Genomic DNA, 12,693 nt, shown 5'->3' with positions numbered 1-12,693 from the left:
ACATAAGGACAGATCACTGTCATGATTCAGGTGTACAGAATCAGAACTGGACTTACTCTACCTCAGACTGAACAGACCTTAATTTCTTTTTTTACCGTGGGAATTCCCTAACTTGCATTGTTATGTAGTGTGAAATTTTGGTAATTGTCATAAGTAGTTATATAATATCATATGTGTTGTCACCAGGGTGCTGGGCCACTTTGAGAAGCCTCTCTTTCTGGAGCTGTGTCGTCACATGGTGCTGATTCAGCTGCACCAGGGAGAGGGACTCTTCCGACCAGGTGACACGGATGACAGTATTTACGTGGTTCAAGATGGCCGCCTGGAGCTGTGCATCCGCGAGATTGTAAGAGCACAACGCTGAAACACCTACAGCATCACAAAGTCACTAAGACATTTGTCACCCATTTGCTCTCTGCTTTGTGTATATTGATGATCAGTGTGTGTGGGAAATCTAACCTGTGTTCTGGAAGTTCTTTTGCTGTCATATTAAAATGTGATTGTTTTCTCACTGCAGGACGGTACAGATGCTGTGGTGAAGGAAGTTTTACCAGGAGACAGTGTTCACAGTTTGCTCAGTATCCTAGACATTATCACTGTACGTTTGATGTTACTCATCACCCTTTGTCTCCTTTTGGTCTTTATCTGTGTGCAGGCCTGTTTAAATGTACACAGTATGGGGGGGAAGTGGTCCAGTTACACACAACATATAGTTACACCACCAGGCTTGCTTTAACCAGAACAGTGACTTACATTCTGTAAAATGTCTATATTTTATCTTCATCTTCTGTGCTGTTTGCTTTATTCTCATTACAACATTCTGTAGAATGACTTAATTTACTTTCTGTGAGTTTTTTGCTGTAATAGCGTCCGGTTTTCTCCACAAAGTTTTCTTTTTCTATTTCAGGGCTACCCAGCACCTTACAAGACAGTGTCAGCACGAGCTGCAGTTTCCTCCACTGTCCTGCGTCTTCCAGCTGCAGCCTTCCAGTCAGTCTTTGACAAATATCCCGAAACTCTTGTTCGAGTCATTCAGGTAAATTGTGCACTGACAGATATAGACATTGCAAGTACCTTCTCAGTCAGCGTTAAACATTCAACAGCATCATTTTCAGTGTCCATTTACTCATGTGTTTTGTCTTCCTTTCTATCAATCTTTCTATTCTATTATTTGTATGAACAGTACACTCCGTCTTATCCTGTTTCCCTCTCATAGATAATCATGGTGCGTCTTCAGAGAGTGACTTTCCTTGCCTTACACAACTACCTTGGCCTGACCACTGAACTTTTCAATACGGTAGTGTTTCTCTTTTTTAACTCATCTTTACTTTGTGTGGTCTGACATCAAAATATTTGACATCAGATCACCTCACTTTTATCTTGTGTGTTACTATCATTGTCAACCCCACACACATCTACTTCATTCTCTACTCTGGTATGCAACAATGTCTCGAAAGTAAAAGAAATAGTAGTAACTCAGCAGTGGGGAAACTTGTTCCCTCAAGGGCCATTTTTAAAACATCCTATGGATCATGAAGTAGATAGGGTTGTCTGCTAACAAGAAGGTCGGTAGTTCGATCCCTGGCACGGAGGGAGAGAAAGCGCTGTGTATCAAAGCACTGGATGAATTTGTTGTTATAATATAATTATATAGTTGTTGTTATAATATTGTTATATATATTATATACTATAATGTAAACTATAACTATAATACTATACTATATATAATATATAATAATGATGTAGACTTGTGATTCTCAACCTTGGGGCCTGACCCCAAAATGAGTCACAAGATAATTTCTGGGGGGTCACTAGATGTTTGTATAGAATAGAATAATGTACTGTATTCAAAATAAAATTACATATTTTAGACAAGGAATCTTTGACCCTAACCCAAAATTAGGAGGTCCAGAGTCAAGTCTGAGAAAACAGTCAAAGTTGAGCACAATTTAATCATGAGGTTCAGAATTATGGCGTGGAAGATTATGATACAGAGAAACACATTTAAGCTTCCTCATCTGATCAGTCAGGACTGGTGTGGTACCACCAGCGACCCAACCCGTCCACCAAACCAACAACAGTAAGTGACGGGGCAAAAAAACCTGTCATCATAAACAAAGCATTATTTCTAAATTTAACTAAAAATATAAGGAAATTTGTGTAGGAACATCTGTTGATGATTGCAGTTCTAAAATGGTAAGTTGTGACTCGAATAGGTTCAAAATCACTGATGCAGACTATTATTAAATCTAATAAACCCATCAGTTCACAGGTGGAGCACATTTTGGCTGACCTCCTCCCACCATGTCCCTTTAACCATATTCTACCACTCAGTAAGAGAAGCTTTACAATTGAATAGAATTTTTCATTTACTAATGCTAATTGCCTGTGTTACAGGAGAGTCAAGCCATCTCCCTTGTGTCAGTGGCGCATGTTCTGGGTGAGACTCATTCACACAAAGGCCTTCGCAGGCAGCCTTCGCACTCTGATAATCTGGGCACCGAAAAAACTGATTCAGGTTGGAAACAGCAGCATTCTTTCAACATTATCCCTGTCAGGTCACAGTAATTTGTGTGTGTATAAAGATTGTCTAAAGTTCTGTTCTACTTTCTTGATACACATTACAACAGAAACGACCAACTTCTCGGACATCTCCTCATCAAAATACAAGAAATCTCGTTCTCTTTCTACCCCAGTGGCTGTTACAGGTACTGTATACACACAAAGTACCATTTCTTATAAAAAAGATACACACATAGAGTATATCATTTTATGTGTCTTTCTTGTCTTGATAGGTCATATATAATCTCTGTAAACTCTATAAACAATCTACAGTGGAATCCCCAAATTAGTGGCCGTTGCTCCCAGAGTCAAATTTGTTGTCAGACAATAGCCTGACAGAATAGAATGGGGGTAGAGATTGTGTAATATATGATGTCATTGAATTATGTCAACTCTGCATACACTTGTAAGTCGATTCAAACTGTATAAAATGTTTAAAATAGAAATATTACACATGTGAAAAGTAAATAAACATTGAAAATAAAGACACTTTCAAAACCTTGCATTCCTCCCAAAGAGCTGAGGTTAATGTCACTGCTGCTGCAGTGAAAACTAGCACCAAGAGAAGTATCAGCAGTTCATTCAACAGTAACAGATGCTGCATCCTCTAAGACACATCAGCATAGTGACATGCTTGCCCATCTCGCCATTTTAACTGGTGTAGTGTCAATGAGTATTGTTGCTGATACTAAACCTTTTTTTCCTGCAGGTGAAATGTCATTCGCCCTCAACAGAGTTTATGAGCGGGACAGAGCTGCCAAAGAGGAGACAGTACCTCACAGTCCTGTGAAGGTCTCTGGATAAGAATTGTCTTTCTTCTTCTGACAGGTTGCATGGCAGGGATTTAAGGTCAGGTTTACTGAATATGTGAATTCAGACAACCACTGTTTTTTCCCCTTATGGAATTAGAAGCCACACTGCCCAGTAATTGGGATGCACAGTAATTCTTTTCACAAAGGAAATGAAGCTCAATCTAAGATTAGAGGATAGTGTGTGTCACTCTCTTTCTAATGCATTTTTAAATTAACATGGTACACGGTAGGGTCCCTTATAATGAGTGCCCAGTTGTTGTTTAATGTCCATTATATTGACCATTATATTTGTCTGTGTCTGTCTGTCTGCTCAGTCTATTCTGAAGAAGAGTGTCACAATGCAGCACACTCCGTCAGCTGTTTACCAATATAGTGATGCTGGAACAGGAAACGTCCACCAGAATAAAGTCAATGCCATTTTCCAAGCTGCCAAAAAGGACCTGCTGCAGGTCATCCAAATACAGGTAGCTTACAATACCAAGCACATGTAATGTGTCAAATGTAAACTGAAACCAGTAATTGGTAATAATGAGTCCTTTTTGTCTTTAACCTGTCATTTGATGTCATCAGGACCACAATCTACTGGAGGGGAGGGTGAATCTTCGCCAGGTTAAAGCTGGCACTGTTGTGGCCCGTCAGGGAGACCAGGTCAGTCTGTTGGACCAACACTCACAGAAACTTAATGTGTTGCTCTTTGAGGAGGCAACAGGTTATTAAAGCACCAAACAAGGGCTACGTTTTCCTCTCACTATATATGACATCACAATCCCAAAATGTCTTAAAACACATGATCCAATTGCAACTGTTAAAGATTTCCTTGCTAAATCATATTTTGTTCTTATAGAGTCATAAAAGGTTTTTTCTTCAGTAGAGAAAAAGAGGATAAAGTAAAAAAGTAAAAAAGTGCTGTGAAAGTCAAGAATCATAATAATGTGAAATGTTGCTGAGCCTCTGAAACCTTTGAGAATCACCATCTTTAGGGTGTTTGTGTGCCCCAATGATCTTTGGAGCTATGTTGTCAGGTCAGGTGAGGTTTGTGTGAGATGTGAGCCCTTGTGCGTCCTCGCAAACAAACAAACAAACAAAAACATGTAAGAACATTGCTCCATAGGGTCACTAATGATCAGAAACACCATAAGGTATCTTTTATTTACTCAAAGGTCTCACCTCACTCTGCTCTTCCAAGTATGCAGCAGAACCTACAGCTCCTCAGGTAACGCACAGACGTGAGGGGTCCTCTCTAGAGCCTGTGTTTGGTTTGGTCGGAGCAACTCCTGAAACACGGATTTCAACAGTTTAAAATGGGGGATTCTATAGAACAGTCATTCCCAAAGTGTGGCCCGCGGCCCCCTGGTGGGCGGTGAAGCCACTGCAGGTGGGCCGTGAGAGGTCATCAGAAAATAAACAGATAAAAAAGTTTCAGATTTGTAAGTAAGCAATAAATTACCACAAAACATTTATGATTGGTTTTTTCCACGTTGTTCTTATTTTATCTGACCTATATAGCAGGTGTCATTGTTTTTGCTGACCGTCACATTAACACTTGAACGCATCATTCGCGGGGGAATCATAGGTGAGGGAGAACTTTGTTATCTGCTGGGTCGAGCAAGATGGAGCAGAGGAAAGCTGCTGATGACGAAGGGGAATCAGAAAGTCCAACTGACTCATTCAAAACTAAAAAGAGGACTCGCAGAAAGGACTCAAGTGAGGACCTGTCGCTGGCCCAGAGGACTGTGTGTGTGTGCGCTGAGATGCGAGCTAACGAGACCCTGGGACCATGTAAAGTACGCCGCCGCCGTTTAGAAACTAAACGGACAATATTTATCCAAGCCTCGAGCATCTTTTAAAAACACGCTGAGAGAGCATCGGAGCCAGCTACGCGGCAACATCACCCCTCTCATTGGTTGGGTGAGTTACAGGTGACACGATGTCACTTTACACGATATGTCAATATCAAGTATATCGAGATAAACTGCTTGAAGTGTCAGACTAGAGGAATTCCAGTGTTAATGTCAGTTTATGGACGTTTTTTTTTGGGGGGGGGGGCCTTAAACGCCTTAAGTATATTTGGTTACGCCTCAAATGTGTTTTTCTTCTCCCTGATATTCTTGTTGTGCTCTGTTATACAAAAAGGCAAGAATATATTTTTAACAATACCCTATTTGCACTTCATGTTGTTTTACATTGGTTGCTTTGCAAATTGTTACGCTTAAATGTGGATGTTATTGGATTTGCACTGCATATGCCTACGTTCATATACAATTATTTTAGCTATAAAATGAATAATGTGTTTGGTAATAGATGATTATAGTCCTGTGTGTGGATCTTATAGTTGTGATTAAAGGTGTGGGTGGGCCGCACAATTTTTTCAGTTTTCAAATTGGGCCGCGACATTCTTAAGTTTGGGAACGGCTGCTATAGAAGAAGACCTGCTCATGATGTAGATATGAAGGGCTCATTCTAAGATAATGAAAACATGGTCATTCTTAACTTCAGGTAACTTTAAATTACAGTAATCGCAAAGACGCAAAAACAATATAGAGCTGAGGGTGACTGAAGAGTTGGTGATAATTCACAGTTTTTTTCACTACAACAGAGCACCTACATTACACATAGTCATTTTGTATATTATTAACGTACAAATATTGATCAGTGTAGCTTTAATGTTTATCAAAGATAAGATAAACCAAGTGGTGTGTGGTAATTCTGCCCCTATAGAGTTTGTTGGCTGAGAAAGAGGGAGGCACTGAGGGGGAACTGATGAACAGGAGCAGTTGAAATATTTTTATTTAGTTTATCAAATTAATTTCTGTGGACTCTCCTGAAAACACCATGTTTCTTTTTCACATAATGCATTTTCAATGTTTGTTAAGGAGAAACCCTCGTTGATAATAGCCTATAGTCCCACATAATATATTGAATTGAAAGTAACAGTTCAACAGTTTTGCAGATTAACTAAAGTGTGAATATTTGTATCTATCTACAGGATGTGAGCGTGGCGTTTGTCATCTCAGGTATGCTCCATGTTTACCAGCGTATGATTGACCGCGAGGAGGACACCCTGTTGTTTATCACCCGACCGGGTGAGATGGTGGGTCACCTGGCTGTTCTGACAGGCGAGCCGCTCATCTTCACTGTCCGAGCTCACAGAGACTGCACCTTCCTCTCCATATCCAAGGCTCATTTCTACGAGTAGGATCAGGCTCAGGCACAAAACATTCAGTTATTTATTTTTAGGTTCAGACACATGTAAACTACAGACATGTGTGTTTTTCTTGTGCTTGCAGGATGATGCGCGAGGAGCCCAGGGTGGTGTTGAATGTAGCTCACACTGTGGTGAAGAGGGTGTCCCCATTTGTCAGACAGATCGACTTCGCCCTGGACTGGATGGCTTTGGAGGCCGGCCGTGCTGTCTACAGGTATCTTCTCTATGGAGCTAAAGATGAAAACATAACGTCCTTGGTGAAGGTGTTTAATGTCCACTGTTTTGTTGTGTTTTGGTGACACAAGAACATAAAAGAAACACTGGTTGTGACAGCAGAAGGCATAGTAGGGTTGGAAGTTGCCATTTCCTGATTGCCTTATTGTTTTTAGACAAGGAGACAAATCAGACAGCACCTTCATCGTCCTCAGTGGCCGACTTCGCTCTGTCATTGCAAAGGATGATGGAAAGAAGGAGCTGGCTGGAGAGTATGGTCGCGGTGACTTAATAGGCGTGGTGAGTCATCGTAAACTGACATGCGTGTAGCATTGTGTGCTGGGTTTGAATTGTGATTCTTTTTAAAAATTATTATTAACTGCAAAAACCATAAGGTCAGTGTGAAGAGAACATCTCTTAAATTTAAATAAATAAAGACACTTCTAGGAGAAACACTACAATACACTACACTACAAATTGCAGTACAACTCTTGTTGTGTGGATTGATCAGGTTGAGGCCCTGACACACATGAACCGAGCCACCACAGTCCACGCTGTCAGAGACTCTGAGCTGGCCAAACTTCCTGAAGGAGCTCTGAACTCAATCAAGAGAAGGTATCCTCAAGTTGTCACCAGGCTGATTCACCTGCTGGGACAGAAGATCCTGGGCAACATGCAGCAGATCAATGGACCCCTGGCTGGTACATATGTTCTCTTTTTGTTAGTGTATGTCAGCATGGGACTGAATTCATCTGCTTTATGAACAATAGGTACATAACTTTTTATCATGTGAAGACTTTAAAATTAACTGCCTGCTGACTTACAAAATCTATCACTCAGTGTGGCTAGAAAGCAACAAAAAGTAGTTAAATGTATGGAATTCCTGTTAGTATATTATATTGTATATGTGTTTTAGTATCTATAATACAGTATCTAGTAAGAGAAACATCCTTCATCCTGCAGCTCGTAGTCTGGCTCTCAACACCCCGACCAGTAAGTGGGATGCAGGGAATCCAGCTTCCAACCTGTCCACTGTTGCCATCCTGCCTGTGTCTGAGGAGGTTCCTCTCACCTCCTTCACTCTGGAGCTGCAGCATGCGCTCAGTGGCATCGGTACACACACACTCATTCATTCACACACATTAAAAATTGCAAAACACAAATTATACTAATTCAAATACAAATGTGGCCTCTCTATTCCATATACAATACAAATATTTTATTATGATTTATTATTGACCCTCATACAAACTCTCTTAAACATCCACACACGTACCATGAGCCTGAGCAGATTTCTATTTCAAACACCATTTTGGTGTTACATAACAAATTGATAGACAATTGATTCTCTATTCTTGAACTTACCTCTTGTCTTAGTATAAACAGTGGATTGTAGAAGTGCACCCTCTAATGGTTTTGCTCTTATTTTGGTTCATCCTCTGCTGCACATTGTCAGTCATTGATATTCCATGTTCCTTGCATCAATAATTTTTCTTGTTACACCATTACTGAATGAGGCTTAACATGTAACAAACACTTAAATATTTTTGATTGCTGATTTTGGACCAAAAGAGCCTCCATTAAAAAGTAAAATAGAAAGTCTCAATCATGTTCAATCATGAAATCTAAAGTTTTAGGTGTGTGACAATGAAATGGTTGCTACAGACAGAGATAAAAAATCACACAGATAAAGGTAATGTACAGCAGTGAAGACCTGCAGTACTTACAGATGATTAAACCTACTTTATATAAAATACGTGTCCACTTGTTTGAGGTTAGGAGAACCAGACATTGAATCTGCTCTGTGATGCATTCTACTTCACTTTCATTCACAGCAGTTTCATAGGTCTTGTTAGAAAAAACCTTGCTTGACATGTTTCTGATTTCTGAAGGTCCCACTCAACTCCTGACCAGTGACATTATCAAACAGCGACTTGGCGCTGCTGCTCTGGACAGGTAAACATTTGATTAAGTCATTTTTCTGTAAATAGTAAAGTAATGCCAGATGAGACTGAGTTCAGATTTTTTAAAGTCTGATGAGATATGACTGGTTATGTTGTCTGGTTCTTTCTTTCTGACACAGGCGGTGTTGCTGAATTGTTATACTTAAATTTCTTAAAGACAAAAAGACATAAGATTCAGGGATGTCATTTAGTTTTAACAGTTGACATGGTGCTGATGTTTGTACGTCTCCTCTTTAGTGTCCACGAGTACCGTCTGTCCAGTTGGCTTGGGCAGCAGGAAGACATCCATCGTATAGTCCTCTACCAGTCTGACTCTGGCCTCACGCCTTGGACCCAGCGCTGCATTCGCCAGGCTGACTGCATCATCATTGTGGGACTGGGTGAAAAGGAGCCCACTGTAGGCGAGGTCAGTGAAAACCTGAGCAGCTGCTCAGGTTTGCCTTCTTGACACAAGACACAAAAAAAAAATTCTTGGTTTTTATTTGTTTTTAGTTAAAATGAAAAGCATCAGAGGGGTGATGCACAGCCTAAGCATGTGTTGTATATACCTCAATCAGGCAATGTTAACTTTTTATATTGTGATAAGAATGACAGAATGGTTTCTTCCCCCTGCTAAGGATCCGCAACAAAATTGAATGGGTGTCTCTTGTCTCTACATTAACTTATTCATGATGTCACACAATTTCCCCCTGGGATCAGTAAAGTATTTCTTATTTCTGATTCTGATGTCACTTATATGACATCATATGATGGGGAATCATTAGGCATGCAGGGTAAATATTTTGGTTTAGTTTCTCTAGCTCTGGTATTGATTTGGAATGTGAAAATGCTGTAATACTTAAAAGTTCAATTAAATTAGTTGAATTAGGATCAATTCTTACTTTTGTGACATGAGTCTCACTCTTAACTACCGTTTGAAGCACCATGGAGAAAGGCTTCAATCAGCTGTTGGTAGTATCACCGTCAGATAGGCCAACTTAGCTACCGTGTTTGATGTTTAAACTAAGCTGATTCCTGAAGTTACTACTTCCCTGTGACTTGTAATGCTATTATGTATAGCTACATCCATAAAATCACAGTATTATATTTATATATTTAGTGTTATATTCTCTTTCTTTTACTTGCTACATTTTTTCCACCTGTAGTTGGAGCGAATGTTGGAGGGCAGTGCAGTTCGGGCCCAGAAGCAGCTGGTGTTGCTGCACAGGGAGGACGGCCCGCAGCCCAAAGGGACGGCAGAGTGGCTCAACATGCGGAGCTGGATCTCCAGACACCATCACCTGTCCTGCCCCCGCAGAGTCTTCTCCAGGCGCAGTTTACCTCAGCTGGTATTAAACCCTGACTTACTCAAGTCTGTTATTGGGATGTCTAGCCAGTTTGCAAATGCTTAACACCTGCTTTTGTTTGTGTGTGTGATCTCCAGAGAGAGTTGTACCAGCGTGTTTTTGAAAAATGTCCAGATCGTCATTCTGACTTCTCCCGTTTGGCCAGGATCCTGACAGGAAACAGCATCGCCCTTGTATTTGGTGGAGGAGGTGCCAGGTACTGAAGTTTTGAACACATACACATTTAACACACTAACATGGTGAGATTGAGTCTCAGGAATCAAACACATACCCTGCAATCTCAAGCTGAATCAAGTTCACTATTTTGGGAATTAGGTACTTTCACATATTACTTATGTTTTGATCCAGTTGATGAGTAAACTTTAAGTAAAATTTAGGAATTGTATCTAAAAAAGTTGTGAAATTTATTTTACTTTCAACTCCACTTCATTTTTGCAATGCATTGTGTTAAGTGTTCACTTTGTTTTTTATATTTTTGTGGCAGTTGACCATGCCACGAGGCTCTCACCACAGCAGCCAGAGACGAACCATTTGGATTTGAGCATTTTTATTAAGTTCAGACACACACTTGAACGAACATAAATTAACTTCAACTAAAGGCAACTAGCTTTACAGCTCCGTTGGTCTCTTCAAGAGTCTCCCAGTGTCTTGTGTGCCTGAGTCTTCCCAAGTGTTCTCCCAGTTCCCTTAACGCAGCTCAGATGCTGCCTCTTAAGCATGAGGACCAATCAGCTAACAGCTCTCACCTGTGCTGATTGATCCTCTGTGATGGAGGTGAGGGGGCTGGGACAATTTTATAAGCGATCAATAACAAGAAATAATAGTAGACACTGCCTCCTTCAATGAGAGCAGTGTGCCCGCAGCAGCACTATCACTGGTGAAAAACAAGAAAAAACTAAAATGGATACAGAAGAGGCCACCACCGAGAATCAGCCATAATGATGTAGTAGACATTGGGGAATAGGCTACACTCTGCAAGTACTTTGATTTTTAATACTTAAAGCATATTTAAAAGCAAGTACTTACTTTTACTTAAGTATAATGGTTAATGTGGTACTTTTACCATAGTCAATTTATTTGGACTTTTTAAAAATGTTTCAGTACTTTCTACACCACTGGCTGTTACCACATTTGGTTTTGCTTACAGATGAACGTAGCTGCATCATACATTTTTTACTGTTGATTTTGTGATTTATTTATTTAAAAAAAATAGTATTTCTTATGGTGTTATTCAATCTTGGATAAATTAAACCTATGTCAGAATCAGTCCAGTAGAGGACAGCACTGGAGGACATGTCATTACGTGTAAAGCAGATAATTATCTGCTTTTCTGACTTCATTTATTTCAGTATTAAAATGAAACATTAGAAGAGGATAAATGGAACCTTCATGCATAACTATCAATACAGACAGTAACCAACTGATAATCAGTTTACATTAGTATATGATGTGTATAATATGGACATTCTGATTATTTATGTTTCCTTTTCTCTCTGCTGCTGTTTGTCCTGGAGCTCTGATGAGGTAGGGACTGTGTTCCCCTCATTTGTGACCGGAGACACCTGGTAGTAATATGACCACATCAGATAGATGATGCTCTCCTTGCCTCCGTTGTTTGAGTGGGTTTGTGTGCTGAGTGCCACACAAGTATCTGTGCTTTGTAATTTGAACAAGTCATGTGACATGTGTGAATCGTCTTTAAATAACATTCTCTTATCTATTTATTGGGATTTGAAACATTATTTTTTAACAAAGTCATAGAAATATATCAAACCTCACTCCACTGGGGTTTTTATATAATGAAGAAAGACTGTGAATATGAGACAAACATTTAAAATAAAATTTTTAACAGTACTTGGAAAAAGTGATATAAGATATACCTGTAATATTTATTTTGATGGATTTTTTTTTTAGGGGCTGCTCTCAGGTTGGAATCCTACGGGCATTGAAAGAGGCAGGGATCCCCATCGACTTGGTGGGCGGCACCTCCATCGGCTCCTTCATGGGGGCGCTGTATGCTGAGGAGAAGAGCTACAGTCGCGTGAGGGTCCGGGCTCGAGAATGGGCTATGGTGTGATCACAATGAAGATACACACTTATGTTCAAAAACGTTTCTCATCCTGGTTGAAAACAATGAATTTCTCTTGCTAAATCTTTGTCAGTAATAGAAAATTGTTGTAAATCAAGTTATTTTTGTTATTATGACAATACTCTGTTATGATTCTGTTTTCAAATTGGACCCTTGTTTGCCTGCAACATGTTTTAGCAGGTATGATGTTTACCGATCAGTACATAACTTTCTTTTAACTTACTTTTGTAACTTCCCTCCTTCCCCAGGACATGACCTCATACTTTAAGAAGATATTGGATCTTACCTACCCAATTACTTCCATGTTTTCTGGAGCGTCTTTTAACTCCAGCATTAGCTCTGTCTTCAAGGACAAACAGATCGAGGTAAGATGAGGGCTTTATTTAAAATATTTTGTTTTAACCTCTCAGCTGCCAGTAATATTAAGCCACATATTTATGTATCTAAAAGTTTCACATTAGTTACAAAGAGCTAGAGCTCAGCAGTTAGGCAGAGCAGATTT

At 39.8% G+C, this 12,693-nt stretch overlaps 1 protein-coding gene across 2 annotated transcripts in view; it reads left to right on the top strand.

The window, feature by feature from the left end:
• pnpla7b (patatin-like phospholipase domain containing 7b) overlaps positions 1 to 12,693 on the top strand; it is a 35,045-nt gene that overhangs the window by 5,960 nt on the left and 16,392 nt on the right. Inside the window, exons 8-27 of one of the 2 annotated variants that reach the window (XM_035165219.1) lie at positions 187 to 346; positions 518 to 598; positions 908 to 1,036; positions 1,217 to 1,297; positions 2,398 to 2,518; positions 2,631 to 2,708; positions 3,272 to 3,354; positions 3,689 to 3,838; positions 3,945 to 4,022; positions 6,361 to 6,566; positions 6,662 to 6,793; positions 6,969 to 7,092; positions 7,304 to 7,493; positions 7,756 to 7,905; positions 8,685 to 8,748; positions 8,994 to 9,162; positions 9,902 to 10,084; positions 10,180 to 10,298; positions 12,017 to 12,143; positions 12,440 to 12,556. In XM_035165219.1, the coding sequence (XP_035021110.1) occupies positions 187 to 346; positions 518 to 598; positions 908 to 1,036; positions 1,217 to 1,297; positions 2,398 to 2,518; positions 2,631 to 2,708; positions 3,272 to 3,354; positions 3,689 to 3,838; positions 3,945 to 4,022; positions 6,361 to 6,566; positions 6,662 to 6,793; positions 6,969 to 7,092; positions 7,304 to 7,493; positions 7,756 to 7,905; positions 8,685 to 8,748; positions 8,994 to 9,162; positions 9,902 to 10,084; positions 10,180 to 10,298; positions 12,017 to 12,143; positions 12,440 to 12,556 (2,542 nt within the window). Of the gene's footprint in view, positions 1 to 186; positions 347 to 517; positions 599 to 907; positions 1,037 to 1,216; positions 1,298 to 2,397; positions 2,519 to 2,630; positions 2,709 to 3,271; positions 3,355 to 3,688; positions 3,839 to 3,944; positions 4,023 to 6,360; positions 6,567 to 6,661; positions 6,794 to 6,968; positions 7,093 to 7,303; positions 7,494 to 7,755; positions 7,906 to 8,684; positions 8,749 to 8,993; positions 9,163 to 9,901; positions 10,085 to 10,179; positions 10,299 to 12,016; positions 12,174 to 12,439; positions 12,557 to 12,693 lie in introns of both variants that reach the window. The other variant, XM_035165218.1, reaches the window with a different exon arrangement.

This window comes from Hippoglossus stenolepis, chromosome 9 (assembly GCF_022539355.2).
Source record: "Hippoglossus stenolepis isolate QCI-W04-F060 chromosome 9, HSTE1.2, whole genome shotgun sequence".
Lineage (NCBI taxonomy): Eukaryota > Metazoa > Chordata > Actinopteri > Pleuronectiformes > Pleuronectidae > Hippoglossus > Hippoglossus stenolepis.
The sequence above is the reverse complement of the archived record's forward strand: the minus strand, read 5'-3'. Positions and strand labels throughout refer to the sequence as shown.